The following is a 16,970-nucleotide window of genomic DNA, read 5'->3' as shown; positions in this document are numbered from 1 at the left end:
TAGTGGTATATAATTTGTCTTTTTTTGATGGGGAAAGAAATCAATAGGGGGGTGTCAGAGATGAAAAATGTTCATCTATAGATAGATTCAAAATTAAAGTATTATACCCGTGTTTTAGTAGTCTGTTATTTAGGTTGGTTGGTTTTGTACTAGGTTCAGATACTAGCTTCATCAATATGTTATATATACTTGGCTCTGTTTTTGGGGTTTGGCAGAGTAATAATAGATATATTATAACACTTGTTGGGGTTACGGGGGGTAAGGGGGGTTTGTTCTAGCTAACTTTGTATCTATTAACACAACGCACGTGTGTACGTGTGTGCGTGTGTACGTGTGTACGTGTGTACGTACGTGTGTACGTGTGTACGTGCGTACGTGTGTACGTGTGTACGTGTGTACGTGCGTACGTACGTGTGTACGTGCGTACGTACGTGCGTACGTGTGTACGTACGTGCGTACGTACGTACGTACGTACGTACGTACGTGTGTACGTGCGTACGTACGTGCGTACGTACGTACGTACGTACGTACGTACGTACGTACGTACGTACGTACGTACGTACGTACGTACGTACGTACGTACGTACGTACGTACGTACGTACGTACGTACGTACGTACGTACGTACGTACGTACGTACGTACGTACGTACGTACGTACGTACGTACGTACGTACGTACGTACGTACGTACGTACGTACGTACGTACGTACGTACGTACGTACGTACGTACGTACGTACGTACGTACGTACGTACGTGTGTACGTACGTGTGTACGTACGTACGTACGTACGTACGTACGTACGTACGTACGTACGTACGTACGTACGTGTGTACGTACGTGTGTACGTGTGTACGTCCTGACGTAACTATGTTATGTCCCGTTACCATGGATTAAAATGCGCCTCATGGTTGTATGATGTTGGTAAATGATATTAAATAAGTCCAGCTACAAGTTATTTGACTGCGACGAGACCTTTACGGTCATAGCTGAGTGATACCGCTTTCCCCCCCTAAAAATTAAAAGATACCAAATGCATGACACCACAGTTATGTGTGATCATGGGCTGATTAGTCATTAGTCCATCGAGATGTCCCATTTGAGAGGTCAGTAGGATTGAATTCTAGAGCTGTTATGGCCCTGAAGTAAGAACCAGATGCCAGGTATAGTTTCAGTATAGAAACCCCCACATGATCATGGGCCCGGAGCGAGGATTAGGTACACGTTTCACAAGGGTTGCTGGTTTCTCGAGGCATGGTGATTAAGGCTCATTGGACTAGGTGAAAATGCATCCATTATAGGTAGTTTTACCCCAAAGATTGGTATTGTAATTGTATGCCATTATGTAAAATCAACCAGTTCATGTACATGCTTATATGCATGGGGCAAACCGTTAATGCACGATATACATAGGGCTGCTGGGATGGGGGAGAGCATGTAATGCACGATATACATAGGCTAGGGTGCGAATACTGTGATGGCACAGTGGAAGTGATGTTATATATGAATAAGGGGGATGGATGTCAGGGGATAGTTTAAGTAGAATGTCAGCTTTGGGTGCTGATGGTGGGGTTATTTCCTCTTCCTTGAGTCTTAGGGAGAGTTGTATGTTCTCCGTTTTTGGTTTACAAGACCAGGGTAATGATTATACTACAAAGACTCTTCATTTTAGGATGTTATTTTCGATAATGCTAGTGATGGGTATTAGTACTAGCAGGATTGTAAAGTACAGAATTGAGGCTAGTTGGCCGATGATGATATAGGGGTGTTCAACTGGTTGTCCTCCAATTCATGTTAATGTAAGTAGGTCTGCTACTAGAAGTCAAAATAAGCATTGACTGATAGGTCGAAATATTATTCCTCGTTGGCTCGATGTGTGAAGTAGAGGGATAATGGCAAGAATTAGGATAGAGAGAATTAGGGCTAGAACTCCTCCTAGTTTGTTGGGAATAGATCGTAGGATTGCGTAGGCAAATAGGAAATATCATTCGGGTTTAATATGTGGTGGGGTGCTTAGGGGGTTGGCAGGGGTGTAGTTGTCGGGGTCTCCTAATAAGTCGGGTGAGAATAACACTAATAGTATTAGGGTTAGAATAAGAAGTAGGGCTCCTAAGATATCTTTGATTGTGTAGTATGGGTGGAATGGGATTTTGTCTGAATCGGATGGAATTCCAGAGGGGTTGTTGGATCCTGTTTCGTGTAGGAATAGTAGATGTACTGCTGCTAGTGCTAGTGCTACGAATGGTAGGATAAAGTGGAGGGCGAAGAATCGTGTTAGGGTTGCTTTGTCAATTGAAAATCCGCCTCAGATTCATTGTACTAGGTCGTCTCCGACATAGGGGACTGCTGATAGTAGGTTGGTAATGACGGTTGCTCCTCAAAATGATATTTGTCCTCATGGCAGTACGTAACCTATAAATGCTGTGGCTATAATGGTAAATAGGAGGATAATGCCGATGTTTCATGTTTCTGTAAATGTGTAGGAGCCGTAGTATAGTCCTCGTCCTATGTGTATGTATAGGCAGATGAAGAATATGGAGGCTCCATTTGCGTGTATGTATCGAATGATTCAACCGTAATTTACATCTCGGCAGATGTGTGTGACTGATGAAAAGGCTGTGGTTGTGTCTGAGGTGTAATGTATAGCTAGGAATAGGCCTGTTAGGATTTGTAGGATCAAGCAGATTCCGAGGAGAGACCCGAAGTTTCATCATGCTGAGATATTTGGTGGTGTGGGTAGGTCAATGAATGAGTTGTTGATGATTTTGGCTAGTGGGTGTGTCTTTCGAATGTTGGTCATTAGTGTTCTTATAGTTGAATTACAACGATGGTTTTTCATATCATTGGTCATGGTTAGATTCCATGTGAGAATAATGATAACGTACATTGTATTTATTTTAAGTGTTATTTTTGTAATTAGTTTTGTGGGGTTTTCTTCTAAACCTTCTCCTATTTATGGTGGGCTTGTTTTAATTGTTGGTGGGGCTGTTGGTTGTGGTATTGTATTGAGTTTTGGAGGGTCTTTTTTGGGTTTAATAGTTTTTTTAATTTATTTGGGAGGTATGCTTGTTGTTTTTGGTTATACGACTGCTATAGCTACTGAGCAGTATCCTGAGGTTTGAATTTCTAATAAAGCTGTACTGGGTGCTTTTGTTATAGGTTTGTTGTCAGAGTTATTACTTGCTTGTTATATTTTGAAGGATGATGAGGTTGATGTTGTGTTTGAGTTTAATGGTATGGGGGATTGAGTGGTTTATGATACGGGGGATTCGGGATTTTTTAGTGAGGAGGCTGTGGGTGTTGCGGCTTTATATAGCTATGGCACTTGATTGGTTGTTGTGACTGGTTGGTCTCTTTTTATTGGAGTACTGGTGATTATGGAAGTTACTCGGGGGAATTAATTATTATTAGGGCTAGGATTAGGGTAATTACGAAGGAGAGAAAATATAATTTGATTAAGCCTTTTTGGTTAGAAATGGTAATTGATGTTTTTATGTGGAAGTAAGAAATGGATTTAGGTAGTACATTTTCTAGTCAAATTGAGTCTAGTAATGTTGAGGCTAGTTTTTGGCTCGCTGAGAGGTTTATTTCTGGTATGTAGCGATGGATAATGGTAGGGAAGTATCCAAGGAGATTGGAAAATTTAAATAGGGTTGATGGATGTTTGAGTTTGAGACTTTGTGAGGTAAGGTTCAGTTCTAATGCTAAGATAAATCCTAAGAGCGTCACGGTAAGGGCTGTTAATTTTAAATAGTAAGGTATGGTTGTTTGTGGAATAGTAGTGGGTGTGATATTATGGGAGATTAGGTATCCTGCGAAGATGCTTCCTAGTAGTAGACGTTTGATGGAGTTTATTAGGAGTGGGTTGTTTTCGTTGGTTGTGATTATAGGATTGAATCGAGGTTGTCCTAGGAGTGTGAAGAATATAATTCGAGTGCTGTAGGCGGCTGTCATAGATGTGGCGATAAGGGTTAATAGTAGGGCTCAGGCGTTGGTATTCGACATGTTGGCGGTTTCGATGATTAGGTCTTTAGAGTAGAAACCTGTGAGGAAAGGTATTCCTGTGAGTGCTAGGCTCCCTACAATTAGTGAGGTGGTGGTGAATGGTAATGCTTTGTATAATCCTCCTATTTTTCGGATGTCTTGTTCATCATTTAAGCTATGGATAATAGATCCAGAGCATATGAATAGTATAGCTTTAAAGAATGCGTGGGTACAGATGTGTAGGAATGCTAGGTATGGTTGGTTGATGCCAATTGTAACAATTATGAGCCCTAATTGGCTTGAGGTTGAGAATGCGATGATTTTCTTGATATCGTTCTGGGTGAGTGCACAGATTGCTGTAAACAGTGTAGTAATAGCTCCTAGGCATAGGGTAGCTGTTTGTATTAATGTATTGTGTTCTGTTAGTGGGTGAAATCGGATTAGAAGGAAGACCCCTGCTACTACTATAGTGCTGGAGTGTAGTAAAGCAGATACTGGGGTGGGGCCTTCTATAGCTGATGGTAGTCATGGGTGGAGTCCAAATTGGGCTGATTTTCCGGTTGCTGCTAGTAAAAGGCCTATGAGTGGTATGTTTAGATTGTCATGGTGGATGATAAAGATCTGTTGAAGTTCTCATGTGTTTAGGTTAATTAGAAATCATGCTATGGCTATAATAAAGCCTACGTCTCCAATGCGGTTATAGAGGACTGCTTGTAGGGCGGCTGTGTTTGCATCGGTTCGTCCGTGTCATCATCCGATGAGAAGGAATGATATGATGCCTACTCCTTCTCAGCCAATGAATAGTTGGAATAGGTTGTTTGCGGTAACCAGAATTATTATGGTAATGAGGAATATTAGTAGGTATTTAAAGAATCGGTTGATGAAAGGGTCTGAGTGCATATATCATATTGAGAATTCTATGATGGATCAGGTGACAAAGAGGGCTACGGGTATGAAGATTATGGAAAAGTAGTCAAATTTGAAGCTTAGTGTGAGTTTTATGGTTTGAATAGTTATTCAGTGTCAGTTTGAGATAATTATTTCTTTTCCTGAGTAAATAAATATTATTGTGGGGATTATGCTAATTATGAAGGCGTATGAGATAGTGGTTTTTACATATTGTGGATAAAGTTTATTTTTGTAGATTGAAGTGCTAGTTAGGATAATTGGAAGTGTTAATATAGATAGTGATGTGATAATGGAGGAGGTGAATAGGTTAATTACTTTTATTTGGAGTTGCACCAATTTTTTGGTTCCTAAGACCAATGGATTACTTCTATCCTTTAAAAGTTGAAAAAGCCATGTTTTTATGCATGGAGGCATGAATTAGCAGTTCTTGCGTTCTTTTTCGGTAAATAAAAAGGTTTGAGCTTTTATCGTTAGATTCACAATCTAATATCTTTTTTAGACTATATTTACAGTAAATGGGCCCTAAAATGATTTTGGGGTTAAGTGATAGTAGAAGTAGGGGAATTAGGTGGAGTGCCATTAAGGCATTTTCTCGTGTGAATGAAGGCTTAATGTTTTTGACATGATGGGTGAATTTTCCACGTTGTGTAGTGATTAATATATATAATGAATATAGGGCAGTGATGATGATGTTGGTTCCTGTTAGAATAATAGTAATGTTGGATCATGAAAATGAGGCTATTACTACGAATAATTCTCCGATTAGGTTAATGGTAGGGGGAAGAGCTAAGTTGGTGAGGCTTGCTAGTAGTCATCATGCTGCTATTAAGGGTAGGAGTATTTGAAGTCCGCGTGCGAGGATTATGGTTCGGCTATGGGTGCGCTCGTAGTTGGAGTTAGCCAAGCAAAAGAGTATAGATGATGTTAAGCCGTGAGCAATTATTAGGGCTGTTGCTCCTATATAACTTCATGGGGTTTGGATAAGGATTGCTATGATAACTAGGGCTATGTGGCTGACGGAGGAGTATGCGATTAGAGATTTGAGGTCTGTTTGGCGTAAGCAGATAGAACTTGTTATGATTATACCTCATAGTGATAGTATTATGAAGGGGTATGCTATAGAGTTAGTTAATGGGTTGAGTATTATTGTTATTCGTATTATTCCATAGCCTCCTAATTTTAGAAGTACTGCAGCAAGTACTATTGATCCGGCGATGGGTGCCTCTACGTGTGCTTTGGGCAGTCATAGGTGGAGTCCGTATAGGGGTATCTTAACTATAAATGCTATTATGCATGCTAGTCATAGGAGGGTATTAGATCAGGAGTTTAGTATGGGTTGGGTTAAGAGCTGGAGTATTAAGAAATTTAATGTGCCTATGTTGTTTTGAATAAATAGTAAGGCTACTAGTAGAGGTAGGGATCCTACTAAGGTGTAGAATAGGAAGTATATTCCTGCGTTTAGACGTTCTGTTTGGTTTCCTCATCGGGTAATAATGATTAAGGTAGGTACTAGGGTCGCTTCAAATAAGATATAGAATATAATTAGTTCTGTGGCGGTGAATGTTATAATTAGAAATAATTGTAGTAAGATTAGTATAGTAATATACAGTTTTTTTCGGGTTAGTGGTTCTTTTGATAGGTGGAATTGGCTGGCTATGAGTATTAGGGGTAGGAGTCATGTTGTAAGTGCTAGTAGTGGAGCGGATAGGGAGTCTGTGAAGAATAATAGGGATAGGTTTATGCAGTTGTCGTTAAGTTGATTTAGGAAAGATAAGCTGATTAGGCTAATTAATAGGCTATAGGTTGTTGTATTAATCCAGATTATATTAGGTTTTGACATTCATGTCAGAGGTATAAGTATTATAGTGGGGAGGATGATTTTTAGCATTGTAGGAGGTTCAGATTTTGTACGTAGTCAGTTCCGTATGTGTTGGATACTATTACTAGAAGTGATAATCCTAGGGCTGCTTCACAGGCAGCGAAGACGAGTAGGATAATGGGGGTTATACTGGCTAATGTGAAATGGTTATTTAAGATTGTTACTGTTATTATTACAAATAATGATAGTATTATACCTTCTAGGCAGAGTAGGGAGGATATTAGGTGAGACCGGTATATGAGCAGTCCTATGAGAGATATGATAAAGGCCAAGAAGATATTGGCATATACTATAGTCATTTGGTAATTATGATGTAAGTCATAGTTTAATGAGTCGAAATCATTTGTTTTAAGTTAAACTAATTACCATATTCTGCCCATTCTAGCCCTTTTTCAGTTCATTCGTAGGCTAGGCTTGCGGCTAAGAGGGAGATAAGTAGTAGTGCTATGGTGAGTATAGTAGTAAGGTTATCCGTATGTGATGCTCATGGAAGTGGTAGGAGTAGGGCGATTTCTAGATCGAATAGTAGGAATGTGATGGCTACTAAGAAAAATTTTATGGAGAAGGGTAGGCGTGCTGATCCTATGGGGTCAAATCCGCATTCGTAAGGGCTAACTTTTTCTGAGTAAATATTTAGTTGGGGGAGTCAAAATGCAATTAGTACAAGTAGGGAGGCTAGGATGGTATTGGTGAATAGGGCTAGTACTATGTTTATTACTTCTTTCTGGATTAAACCAGAGCTAGTTGATTGGAAGTCAACTGTACTGATTATACTAAAGAAGTAGGATCCTCATCAATAGATAGATACATATAGGAAGAGTCACACTACGTCTACGAAATGTCAGTATCAAGCAGCGGCTTCAAATCCAAAGTGGTGATTAGATGTGAAGTGAAATTTTAATTGTCGTATAAAGCATACAATTAGGAAAGTAGAGCCAATAATTACGTGCAGTCCGTGGAATCCTGTTGCCATGAAGAAAGTAGAGCCATACACTCCATCGGAGATTGTAAAAGGGGTTTCGTAGTACTCTGAGGCTTGTAATAATGTGAAATAAACGCCTAGGGAGATAGTAATAAACAGTGCTTGGAGCATATGTTTGCGATTTCCTTCTATTAGGCTATGGTGGGCTCAAGTAATTGATACTCCTGAGGCTAAGAGTACGGAAGTATTTAGTAGGGGAACTTCTATTGGGTTTAGGGGAATAATGCCTGTAGGTGGTCAACATCCTCCTAGTTCAGGGGTAGGTGCTAAGCTGGAGTGGTAAAAGGCTCAGAAAAAGCCTGCGAAAAAGAATACTTCTGATACAATAAAAAGAATTATGCCATATCGTAAGCCTTTTTGGACAATTGGGGTGTGATGACCTTGGAATGTGCTTTCTCGGATAATGTCTCGTCATCATTGATATATGGTTAGGGTGTTAGTTGTGAGGCCTAGCAGAAGTAAGTATATTGAATTGAAATGGAATCATATAATTAGGCCGGATGTCATAAGGAGGGCCGAAAGAGCTCCTGTTAGTGGTCATGGACTAGGGTTAACTATGTGATATGCATGGGTTTGGTGAGTCATTAGGTGTTATCATGTAAATATAAACTAACTAGTAGTGTGAAAACATAGGCTTGGATAAGGGCTACGGCAAATTCTAGGATAGTGAGTAGAATAAGGATAATAAAAGTGATTGAGGCTGTAGCAGTGCTAATACTTATAAGAACAAGAGTAGCTCCTCCAATTAGGTGAATTAGTAGGTGACCTGCAGTAATATTGGCTGTTAGTCGTACGGCCAGGGCTATGGGTTGAATAAATAGGCTAATAGTTTCAATAATCACTAATATTGGAATGAGGAGTAAGGGTGTTCCTTGAGGTAGAAAATGGGCTAAGGATATTTTTATCTTATATCGAAACCCTGTAATGACTGTTCCCGCTCATAAGGGGATGGCTATGCCTAGGTTTATAGATAGTTGAGTGGTAGGGGTAAATGAATGTGGTAGAAGGCCTAATAGATTGGTAGATCCAATAAATAGGATGAGTGATATAAGTATTAGTGCTCATGTTTGCCCTTTATGGTTGTGAATTGATAGTATTTGTTTTGATGTTAGTTGAATTAGTCATTGTTGAATTGAGGTAAGGCGGTTATTAATTAGTCGATCGGGAGAGGGAAATAGAATACTTGGGAATAAGATGACTAAGATTACGATGGGGAGGCCTATTATTGTAGGGGTAGCGAAAGAGGTGAATAGATTTTCGTTCATTTTTCTTCTCAAGGTGCATTACTTTTTAGTAGTGATGTTTGTTTTAGTTCTGGATTCATTGGGAAGTGATGTTTGGAGATTTTCAGTTGAAATATAATGAATAGGGTTAAGATCATGGAGAGAATTACAGTGAATCAGGTTGATGTATCTAATTGTGGCATTTCATTAAGGAGAGATTTAAGTACTCTCAGTCTTTAACTTAAAAGGTTAACGCTGTACAGCTTCCTAATGATTAAAGTATTGAAGCGGATCACTTTTCAAAGTAGGACAATGGAACCAGTTCGAGGACAATAGGTATAAAGCTATGATTAGAACCACAGATTTCTGAACACTGACCGTAGTATAGTCCTGGTCGTGTGGATATTAGGGTTGTTTGGTTTAGTCGTCCTGGGATGGCGTCGGTTTTTAGTCCCAGGGATGGTACAGCTCATGAGTGAAGTACGTCTTCTGATGAGATTAGCATGCGAATTGTTATTTCTATTGGAAGAACTACTCGGTTGTCTACTTCTAGTAGTCGTAGTTCTCCGGGTTTTAGGTCTTGTGTAGGAATTATGTATGAGTCAAAATTTAGATCTTCGTAATCTGTGTATTCATAGCTTCAATATCATTGATGTCCTATAGTTTTTACGGTTAAGGAAGGGTTGTTAATTTCATCTATTATGTAAAGGATTCGTAGTGAGGGTAAAGCAATTAGGATAAGGATAATAGCTGGTAGGATCGTTCATACTGTTTCTACTTCTTGTGCGTCTATTGTATTTGTGTGGGTTAGTTTTGTGGTCAATATAAGTGAGATAATGTAGAGTACTAGTGAGCTAATTAAAAATACAATTATTAGCGTGTGGTCGTGGAAGTATAGTAATTCTTCTATAATAGGAGAAGTTGCGTCTTGTAAACCTATTTGGAAAGGGTACGCCATAGAGGCATAAAGGATTTTCACCTATAATTTAGCTTTGACAAAGTTATGTAATTTTTACTAATGCCTCTTGATTGAGAAAGACATAAAGGTTATGGTGTTGGCTTGAAACCAGTTTCAGAGGGTTCGATTCCTTCCTTTCTTATTTTAATACAACGTAAGTAGGTTCTTCGAATGTATGGTAGGGAGGAGGGCATCCGTGTAGTCACTCTATGTTTGTTGTGGTTAATTCAACTGTTGCTACTTCTCGTTTTGATGCGAAGGCTTCTCAAATCATGAAGACTATTAATATTACTGCTGTAAGTGAGATAAATGAACCTATAGAAGAGACTGTGTTTCATGTTGTATAGGCGTCTGGATAGTCGGAATATCGTCGAGGTATTCCTGATAGACCTAAGAAATGTTGAGGGAAAAATGTTATGTTAACTCCAACAAATATAATTGTAAAGTGAATTTTTGCTCAGGTGTCATCGAGAGTGAAGCCTGAGAATAAGGGGAATCAGTGTACAAATCCGCCCATAATGGCGAAGACTGCTCCTATTGATAGTACGTAGTGGAAGTGCGCTACTACATAGTATGTATCATGGAGCACGATGTCCAGTGACGAATTTGCTAGTACGATGCCCGTAAGACCTCCAACTGTGAATAGGAAAATAAATCCTAGAGCTCATAGTATGGCTGGAGATCATTTGATATTGCCTCCGTGCAGAGTAGCCAGTCAGCTGAAGACTTTTACTCCTGTTGGAATTGCAATAATTATAGTGGCTGAAGTGAAATAAGCTCGTGTGTCAACATCTATTCCTACGGTAAATATATGATGAGCTCATACAATGAAGCCTAGGAAACCAATGGATATTATTGCTCAGACTATTCCTATATAGCCGAAGGGTTCTTTTTTTCCTGAGTAGTAGGTGACGATGTGTGAGATTATTCCAAATCCTGGAAGAATTAGAATATATACTTCGGGGTGTCCAAAGAATCAGAATAGATGTTGATATAGAATAGGGTCACCTCCTCCAGCAGGATCAAAGAATGTTGTATTTAGATTTCGGTCTGTAAGTAGTATAGTAATACCAGCTGCTAGAACTGGTAGTGATAATAGCAGAAGTACTGCTGTAATTAGTACGGATCATACGAATAAGGGAATTTGATATTGAGATATTGCAGGGGGTTTTATGTTAATAATAGTGGTAATAAAGTTGATGGCTCCAAGGATGGATGATACACCTGCCAAGTGAAGAGAGAAAATTGTTAGGTCTACAGATGCTCCTGCATGGGCTAGGTTACCAGCTAGAGGGGGATAGACGGTTCATCCTGTTCCTGCACCTGCTTCTACTATGGAGGAAGCTAATAGTAATAGGAAGGATGGTGGTAGAAGTCAGAAGCTTATATTATTTATTCGGGGAAATGCTATGTCAGGGGCACCAATCATTAGAGGTACTAACCAGTTTCCGAAACCTCCGATCATGATAGGTATTACTATAAAAAAGATTATTACGAATGCGTGAGCGGTGACAATCACGTTATAGATCTGATCGTCTCCTAGTAAAGCGCCAGGCTGCCCTAGTTCTGCGCGAATTAAAAGACTGAGGGCGGTGCCTACTATGCCGGCTCATGCACCAAATAATAGGTAGAGAGTGCCGATGTCTTTATGATTTGTAGAGAATAGTCATCGATTTACGAACATAGGTAAGATGGCTGATAAAAGCATTAGACTGTAAATCTAATTATGGAGGTCTCTAGTCCTTCTTTTACCAAGTCCTGTAGTGAAATATCACGTTGAATTGCAAATTCAAAGAAGCAGCTTCAACCCTGCCGGGACTTCTCCCGCCTTTTTTTTCCTACGCGGCGGGAGAAGTAGATTGAAGCCAGTTGATTAGGGTGTTTAGCTGTTAACTAAAGTTTTATGGGATAGAGGCCCATCAATCTAGTAAGGGCTTAGCTTAATTAAAGTAGTTGATTTGCATTCAGTTGATGTAAGATAAAGTCTTGCAGTCCTTAGATGGGTTTGCAGAGATTAAGTTGATTATACTTACTTAGGGCTTTGAAGGCCCTTGGTCTATCTTAGCCTAAATCTCTATTCTAGGATTGATATTATTGGGGTTATGGGAAGTAGTATAGTTGAGGTAATAATTAATGGTGGTAGGAGGATGATTTTTTTTGTACTTTCGAATTGTCATTTTATTTTTATGTTGTTTGCTGAGGGGAATATGGTTAGTGTTGTGGTGTAGGATAGTCGTATGTAGAAATATAGATTTAGAAGTGCTGTGATAGCTATAAATGTTGGTAGGATGATTATGTCATTTTTTGTTAGTTCTTGAATAATTATTCACTTGGGTATGAAGCCTGATAGTGGGGGGAGGCCTCCTAATGATAGTATTAGTATTAAGATTAGTGATGTTGTAAGTGGTAGTTTGTTTCATGATTGTGATAGTGATGATATTGTTGTAGATGAGTTATGAATAAGTAGCGTGAATGTGCTTAGAGTCATTATGATGTAGATTGTAAGGTTTAGGAGTATGAGGGTGGGGTTATATGTTAGGATAATGGCTATTCATCCTATATGGGTAATTGACGAGTAAGCTAGGATTTTTCGGAGTTGGGTTTGGTTGAGTCCTCCTCAGCCTCCAACTAGTACTGATACAATTGCTATGGAGATTATTAGTTTAGGGTTGATGGATGATGAGATTTGGTAGAGGACGGATAGGGGTGCAATTTTTTGTCATGTAAGTAAGATTATGCCTGAGGATAATGGGACTCCTTGTGTTACTTCGGGTACTCAGAAGTGAAAGGGAGCTATACCTAGCTTTATTGCTAGAGCAATGGTTATTAGGCCTGATGCAATTGGGTTTGGGATTTTTGAGATTGTTCATTGTCCTGAAAATATTAAATTAATGATAATTCCTATTATTAGGAGTATTGATGCGGTAGCTTGTGTTAGAAAGTATTTTGTGGATGCTTCTGTGGCTCGTGGGTTATGGGTTTTTATTAGGATTGGGATAATTGCTAGTATGTTTATTTCGAAGCCGATTCAAGTTAATAGTCAGTGGGAGCTTGTAAGAACAATTACAGTTCCTGATATGACAGTTGTTATGATAGCGATGAGGATGTGGGGTTTTATTAGTACGGGAAGGGAGTTAACCAACATTTTCGGGGTATGGGCCCGATAGCTTATTTAGCTGACCTTACTATAGGATATAGTGTATTTAGGTAGCACGAAGATTTTTGAATTCTTAAGGTTAGGTTCGATTCCTATTGTTCTAGAAATAAGGGGGTTTAAACCTCTATTATTTACTCTATCAAAGTAACTCTTTTGTCAGACATATTTCTTATGTTTGAGGAGGAATGCTTGCTGAGATAATAGGTAGTGTGACGTGTCACATGCATAGGGCTAGTGTGAGGGGTAGGAAATTTTTTCATAGAAGATGTATTAGTTGGTCGTATCGGAATCGTGGGTATGATGCTCGAATTCATAGAAATAGAATTGTTAGTATTAGGGTTTTCATGGTGAAGTTGATGGTGTAGAGTTCGGGCATGAATGGGGTGTGGAATGCTCCAAAGAATAGGAGAGTTGTGAAGATGTTTATTATAATGATGTTAGCGTATTCTGCTAGGAAGAACATGGCGAATGGGCCTGCTGCGTATTCTACATTAAATCCTGAGACAAGTTCTGATTCTCCTTCTGTCAGGTCGAATGGGGCGCGGTTGGTTTCTGCTAGAGTAGAGATAAATCATATTATGGCTAAGGGTCATGCAGGGAAAATTAGTCATAGATGTTCTTGGGTAGTAATTAGTGTTGATAGAGTGAAGGATCCATTTATTAATAGGACTGATAGTAGGATGATGGCTAGGGTTACTTCGTATGAGATTGTTTGGGCTACAGCTCGTAGGGCTCCGATTAGGGCGTATCCTGAGCCTGAGGCTCATCCTGATCATAGGATTGAATAGACGGCTAGGCTTGATATTGCTAGCATAAATAGTACTCCTAGGTTTATGTTAATAAGGGGGTATGGTATGGGTAGGGGGACTCATATGGTTAGGGCTAGGGTTAGGGCTAAAATTGGGGCTATAATGAATATGGATGTGGAGGATGTTAGTGGTCGTAAGGGTTCTTTGGTGAATAGTTTTACAGCGTCTGCGATAGGTTGTAGGAGTCCGTAGGGTCCTACGATGTTGGGTCCTTTTCGGAGTTGTATGTAGCCTAGTACTTTTCGTTCTACTAGTGTTAGGAAGGCTACGGCAAGTAGGATTGGAATAATTAATGATGCGATATTGATTATGAACATGTTGTTAGGGAGAGGAGTTGAACCTCTGAATATAAAGGTTTAAGTTTTATGCAGTTACCGGGCTCTGCCACCCTAACAAGTCCTGTTTCTTGGACTTATAGGGGAGTTGGACTGTTTAGATTAAGATTATATCATCTGTTGGTCCTAAGGTGCTTTGTTAAGGTGGACCTTGTTCCTCTTATCCTTTCGTACTGGGAGGAATTGGTTAATAGATAGAAACCGACCTGGATTACTCCGGTCTGAACTCAGATCACGTAGGACTTTAATCGTTGAACAAACGAACCCTTAATAGCTGCTGCACCATTAGGATGTCCTGATCCAACATCGAGGTCGTAAACCCTATTGTCGATATGGACTCTTGAATAGGATTGCGCTGTTATCCCTAGGGTAACTTGTTCCGTTGATCAAAATTTTTGGATCAATTAATGATGTGATACTTTGACTGGTTAGTCTAGGTTTGTATCACTCGGAGGTTGTTTTATTCTCCGAGGTCACCCCAACCTAAATTGTTAATCCATTATAGAATGGTTTTAGTTTCCTGTTGGTTAGTTGATTATGTTCTATTGGATTAGTTAATTAAAGCTCCATAGGGTCTTCTCGTCTTATTGTTTTATTCCCGCCTCTTCACGGGAAGGTCAATTTCACTGATTGGAAGTAAGAGACAGTTAAACCCTCGTGTGGCCATTCATACAAGTCCTAATTTACAGAACAAATGATTATGCTACCTTTGCACGGTCAGGATACCGCGGCCGTTTAACTTATGTCACTGGGCAGGCAGTGCCTCCAATACTGGTAATGCTGGAGGTGATGTTTTTGGTAAACAGGCGGGGTTTGTGTTTGCCGAGTTCCTTTTACTTCTTTTAATCTTTCCTTGGTTGCATTCCTGTGTTGGTTTAACAATTGGTTTGATAGGTGTATTAATTGTTTAGTTGATTTTATCTTGTTGTTAACTATCAGTGGGTATTCGTTTCGGTTATAAGTTTATGCAAGGAGAAAAAGTTTCTTGTTACTCATATTAGCATTGTCTCTTCTATAATTGGATAGATTGACCCAGTATTATGTTAGGAGTTAGTTTTAGATTTTTGGTATTATGTTAATTAAGTTGTTGAGCTTTAACGCTTTCTTAATTGGTGGCTGCTTTTAGGCCTACTATGGTTTATTTAGTATTTACTCTCTAAGTAAGGTTGTATCCTTGATCTAAAAAGCTGTACCTTTTTAGATTATATTTTAAACTTACATTAAAATTTTGTGGGTTTTAGGTAAGTTTAAAGTTGAACTGAAATTCTATTTTGGGTAACCAGCTATCACCAGGCTCGTTAGGCTTTTCACCTCTACCTATAAATCTTCTCACTATTTTGCCACATAGATGAGTTCATCCTGGAGGATTGTTCATAGGTAGCTCGTCTGGTTTCGGGGGGCTTAGCTTAAGTTCTCTTTGTTAAGTTGTTCTGGCTAATTCATTATGCAAAAGGTAGAAGGGGTAATCTTTGCTGTTTTTTACTTTAAATTTTCTTTCATCTTTCCCTTGCGGTACTGTCTCTATAGCTCCGATTAAAATTTCTATCTCCTATACTTTAGTATGTAACTAAATGTTTTGTTTGATTTTTGTTTTAGTAGTTTAGTTGTTTGTTGTTTGGGCTAGCTTTAGTTCAAAGTGGTCATTGAATGTGAAATCTTCTGGGTGTAAGCCAGATGCTTTATTTAAGCTACACTTTGGTTTATCCAAGCACACTTTCCAGTATGCTTACCTTGTTACGACTTGTCTCCTCTATGTGTTTTTGTGTCTGTTTTATTTAGTTTGGAGAATATATTTGAGGAGGGTGACGGGCGGTGTGTGCGTGCTTCATGGCCCGGTTCAATTAAGCTCTCTATTCTTAATTTACTGCTAAATCCACCTTTAGTTTGTTAGTTTCATAAAAACTTTCGTGTGTTATTGTTCTTATTTAGAAAATGTAGCCCATTTCTTCCCACTCCATGGGTTACACCTTGACCTAACTTTTTTATGTGGTAATTATTGTGCTTACTTCTATTCCTTTTAAGGGTTTGCTGAAGATGGCGGTATATAGACTGAATTAGCAAGGAGTGGTGAGGTTTATCGGGGTTTATCGATTATAGAACAGGCTCCTCTAGAGGGGTGTGAAGCACCGCCAAGTCCTTTGAGTTTTAAGCTGTTGCTAGTAGTTCTCTGGCGAATAGTTTTGTTGCGTTAACTATTTATGTTTAGGGCTAAGCATAGTGGGGTATCTAATCCCAGTTTGGGTCTTAGCTATCGTGTAATCAGAGTTAGTAAAGTCACTTTCGTAGTTTATTTTATGCTAACGGTAGCTTTTTACGGCTTGGTTAGTTTTTAACTTTAGTGTAAATTAAGTTTTTAACACGCTTTACGCCGAGGACCTATTGATTTGGGTTAATCGTATGACCGCGGTGGCTGGCACGAAATTTACCAACCCTGGGTATTTAATATAGCTTAGTCGAACTTTCGTTCATGGCTTAATTTTTATTACTGCTGTGTCCCGTGGGGGTGTGGTTAAGCAAGGTGTTATGAGCTACTTGTTTAGTGTGCTTGATACCTGCTCCTTTTACTCAGTCATGTGAGATTTAGAGGGCATTTTCACCGGGATGCGGAGGCTTGCATGTATAATCTTATTAAGAATCAATAGGAGGGCTAGGACCAAACCTTTATGTTTATGGAGCCTTTATGGCTCATCTAGGCATTTTCAGTGCCTTGCTTTGGTTTATTAAGCTACATTAAC

The 16,970-nt window shown here is 39.2% G+C and overlaps 13 protein-coding genes and 24 non-coding genes across 37 annotated transcripts, besides 2 other annotated features; 9 read left to right on the top strand and 28 right to left on the bottom strand. All coding sequences in view use genetic code 2, as the record gives it.

Annotated features, from left to right (window-relative positions):
• Nucleotides 1-1,523: a D loop.
• On the top strand, nt 1,524-1,589 carry tRNA-Pro. Its single transcript has one exon. It is a non-coding gene; the product is annotated as a tRNA-Pro (tRNA).
• tRNA-Thr lies at nt 1,589-1,659 on the bottom strand. Its single transcript has one exon. It is a non-coding gene; the product is annotated as a tRNA-Thr (tRNA).
• Nucleotides 1,660-2,799, bottom strand: CYTB (cytochrome b). The gene has a single exon. It carries the CDS (start codon nt 2,797-2,799, stop codon nt 1,660-1,662), a length of 1,140 nt encoding a protein of 379 aa, YP_778785.1.
• Nucleotides 2,800-2,803: 4 nt separating this feature from the next.
• tRNA-Glu lies at nt 2,804-2,872 on the top strand. Its single transcript has one exon. It is a non-coding gene; the product is annotated as a tRNA-Glu (tRNA).
• ND6 (NADH dehydrogenase subunit 6) lies at nt 2,873-3,400 on the top strand. Its single transcript has one exon. It carries the CDS (start codon nt 2,873-2,875, stop codon nt 3,398-3,400), a length of 528 nt encoding a protein of 175 aa, YP_778784.1.
• On the bottom strand, nt 3,384-5,204 carry ND5 (NADH dehydrogenase subunit 5). Its single transcript has one exon. The coding sequence runs from the start codon at nt 5,202-5,204 to the stop codon at nt 3,384-3,386; it is 1,821 nt and encodes a 606-aa protein (YP_778783.1).
• Nucleotides 5,205-5,274, bottom strand: tRNA-Leu(CUN). The gene has a single exon. It is a non-coding gene; the product is annotated as a tRNA-Leu (tRNA).
• Nucleotides 5,275-5,333, bottom strand: tRNA-Ser(AGY). The gene has a single exon. It is a non-coding gene; the product is annotated as a tRNA-Ser (tRNA).
• On the bottom strand, nt 5,334-5,402 carry tRNA-His. Its single transcript has one exon. It is a non-coding gene; the product is annotated as a tRNA-His (tRNA).
• On the bottom strand, nt 5,403-6,780 carry ND4 (NADH dehydrogenase subunit 4). The gene has a single exon. A coding segment is annotated over exon 1 (1,378 nt).
• Nucleotides 6,774-7,070, bottom strand: ND4L (NADH dehydrogenase subunit 4L). The gene has a single exon. The coding sequence runs from the start codon at nt 7,068-7,070 to the stop codon at nt 6,774-6,776; it is 297 nt and encodes a 98-aa protein (YP_778781.1).
• Nucleotides 7,071-7,139, bottom strand: tRNA-Arg. The gene has a single exon. It is a non-coding gene; the product is annotated as a tRNA-Arg (tRNA).
• Nucleotides 7,140-7,486, bottom strand: ND3 (NADH dehydrogenase subunit 3). Its single transcript has one exon. A coding segment is annotated over exon 1 (347 nt).
• tRNA-Gly lies at nt 7,487-7,554 on the bottom strand. Its single transcript has one exon. It is a non-coding gene; the product is annotated as a tRNA-Gly (tRNA).
• On the bottom strand, nt 7,555-8,338 carry COX3 (cytochrome c oxidase subunit III). Its single transcript has one exon. A coding segment is annotated over exon 1 (784 nt).
• ATP6 (ATP synthase F0 subunit 6) lies at nt 8,338-9,018 on the bottom strand. Its single transcript has one exon. It carries the CDS (start codon nt 9,016-9,018, stop codon nt 8,338-8,340), a length of 681 nt encoding a protein of 226 aa, YP_778778.1.
• Nucleotides 8,976-9,179, bottom strand: ATP8 (ATP synthase F0 subunit 8). The gene has a single exon. The coding sequence runs from the start codon at nt 9,177-9,179 to the stop codon at nt 8,976-8,978; it is 204 nt and encodes a 67-aa protein (YP_778777.1).
• A 1-nt stretch (nt 9,180) lies between these two features.
• Nucleotides 9,181-9,249, bottom strand: tRNA-Lys. Its single transcript has one exon. It is a non-coding gene; the product is annotated as a tRNA-Lys (tRNA).
• A 1-nt stretch (nt 9,250) lies between these two features.
• COX2 (cytochrome c oxidase subunit II) lies at nt 9,251-9,934 on the bottom strand. The gene has a single exon. The coding sequence runs from the start codon at nt 9,932-9,934 to the stop codon at nt 9,251-9,253; it is 684 nt and encodes a 227-aa protein (YP_778776.1).
• Nucleotides 9,935-10,001, bottom strand: tRNA-Asp. The gene has a single exon. It is a non-coding gene; the product is annotated as a tRNA-Asp (tRNA).
• Nucleotides 10,002-10,007: 6 nt separating this feature from the next.
• On the top strand, nt 10,008-10,076 carry tRNA-Ser(UCN). Its single transcript has one exon. It is a non-coding gene; the product is annotated as a tRNA-Ser (tRNA).
• Nucleotides 10,074-11,618, bottom strand: COX1 (cytochrome c oxidase subunit I). The gene has a single exon. The coding sequence runs from the start codon at nt 11,616-11,618 to the stop codon at nt 10,074-10,076; it is 1,545 nt and encodes a 514-aa protein (YP_778775.1).
• Nucleotide 11,619: 1 nt separating this feature from the next.
• On the top strand, nt 11,620-11,688 carry tRNA-Tyr. Its single transcript has one exon. It is a non-coding gene; the product is annotated as a tRNA-Tyr (tRNA).
• tRNA-Cys lies at nt 11,689-11,756 on the top strand. The gene has a single exon. It is a non-coding gene; the product is annotated as a tRNA-Cys (tRNA).
• Nucleotides 11,753-11,790: an origin of replication (origin of L strand replication).
• tRNA-Asn lies at nt 11,790-11,862 on the top strand. Its single transcript has one exon. It is a non-coding gene; the product is annotated as a tRNA-Asn (tRNA).
• A 1-nt stretch (nt 11,863) lies between these two features.
• On the top strand, nt 11,864-11,932 carry tRNA-Ala. The gene has a single exon. It is a non-coding gene; the product is annotated as a tRNA-Ala (tRNA).
• Nucleotides 11,933-11,942: 10 nt separating this feature from the next.
• tRNA-Trp lies at nt 11,943-12,010 on the bottom strand. Its single transcript has one exon. It is a non-coding gene; the product is annotated as a tRNA-Trp (tRNA).
• Nucleotides 12,009-13,052, bottom strand: ND2 (NADH dehydrogenase subunit 2). Its single transcript has one exon. It carries the CDS (start codon nt 13,050-13,052, stop codon nt 12,009-12,011), a length of 1,044 nt encoding a protein of 347 aa, YP_778774.1.
• Nucleotides 13,053-13,121, bottom strand: tRNA-Met. Its single transcript has one exon. It is a non-coding gene; the product is annotated as a tRNA-Met (tRNA).
• A 1-nt stretch (nt 13,122) lies between these two features.
• Nucleotides 13,123-13,195, top strand: tRNA-Gln. The gene has a single exon. It is a non-coding gene; the product is annotated as a tRNA-Gln (tRNA).
• Nucleotides 13,193-13,261, bottom strand: tRNA-Ile. Its single transcript has one exon. It is a non-coding gene; the product is annotated as a tRNA-Ile (tRNA).
• On the bottom strand, nt 13,261-14,217 carry ND1 (NADH dehydrogenase subunit 1). The gene has a single exon. The coding sequence runs from the start codon at nt 14,215-14,217 to the stop codon at nt 13,261-13,263; it is 957 nt and encodes a 318-aa protein (YP_778773.1).
• Nucleotides 14,218-14,219: 2 nt separating this feature from the next.
• Nucleotides 14,220-14,294, bottom strand: tRNA-Leu(UUR). Its single transcript has one exon. It is a non-coding gene; the product is annotated as a tRNA-Leu (tRNA).
• Nucleotides 14,295-15,866, bottom strand: 16S rRNA. Its single transcript has one exon. It is a non-coding gene; the product is annotated as a l-rRNA (ribosomal RNA).
• tRNA-Val lies at nt 15,867-15,933 on the bottom strand. Its single transcript has one exon. It is a non-coding gene; the product is annotated as a tRNA-Val (tRNA).
• On the bottom strand, nt 15,934-16,899 carry 12S rRNA. The gene has a single exon. It is a non-coding gene; the product is annotated as a s-rRNA (ribosomal RNA).
• On the bottom strand, nt 16,900-16,970 carry tRNA-Phe. Its single transcript has one exon. It is a non-coding gene; the product is annotated as a tRNA-Phe (tRNA).

This window comes from Mirounga leonina, mitochondrion, assembly GCF_011800145.1.
Source record: "Mirounga leonina mitochondrion, complete genome".
Classification (NCBI taxonomy): domain Eukaryota; kingdom Metazoa; phylum Chordata; class Mammalia; order Carnivora; family Phocidae; genus Mirounga; species Mirounga leonina.
Note: the sequence above shows the minus strand (reverse complement) of the source record. Positions and strands in the feature narration are given on the sequence as shown.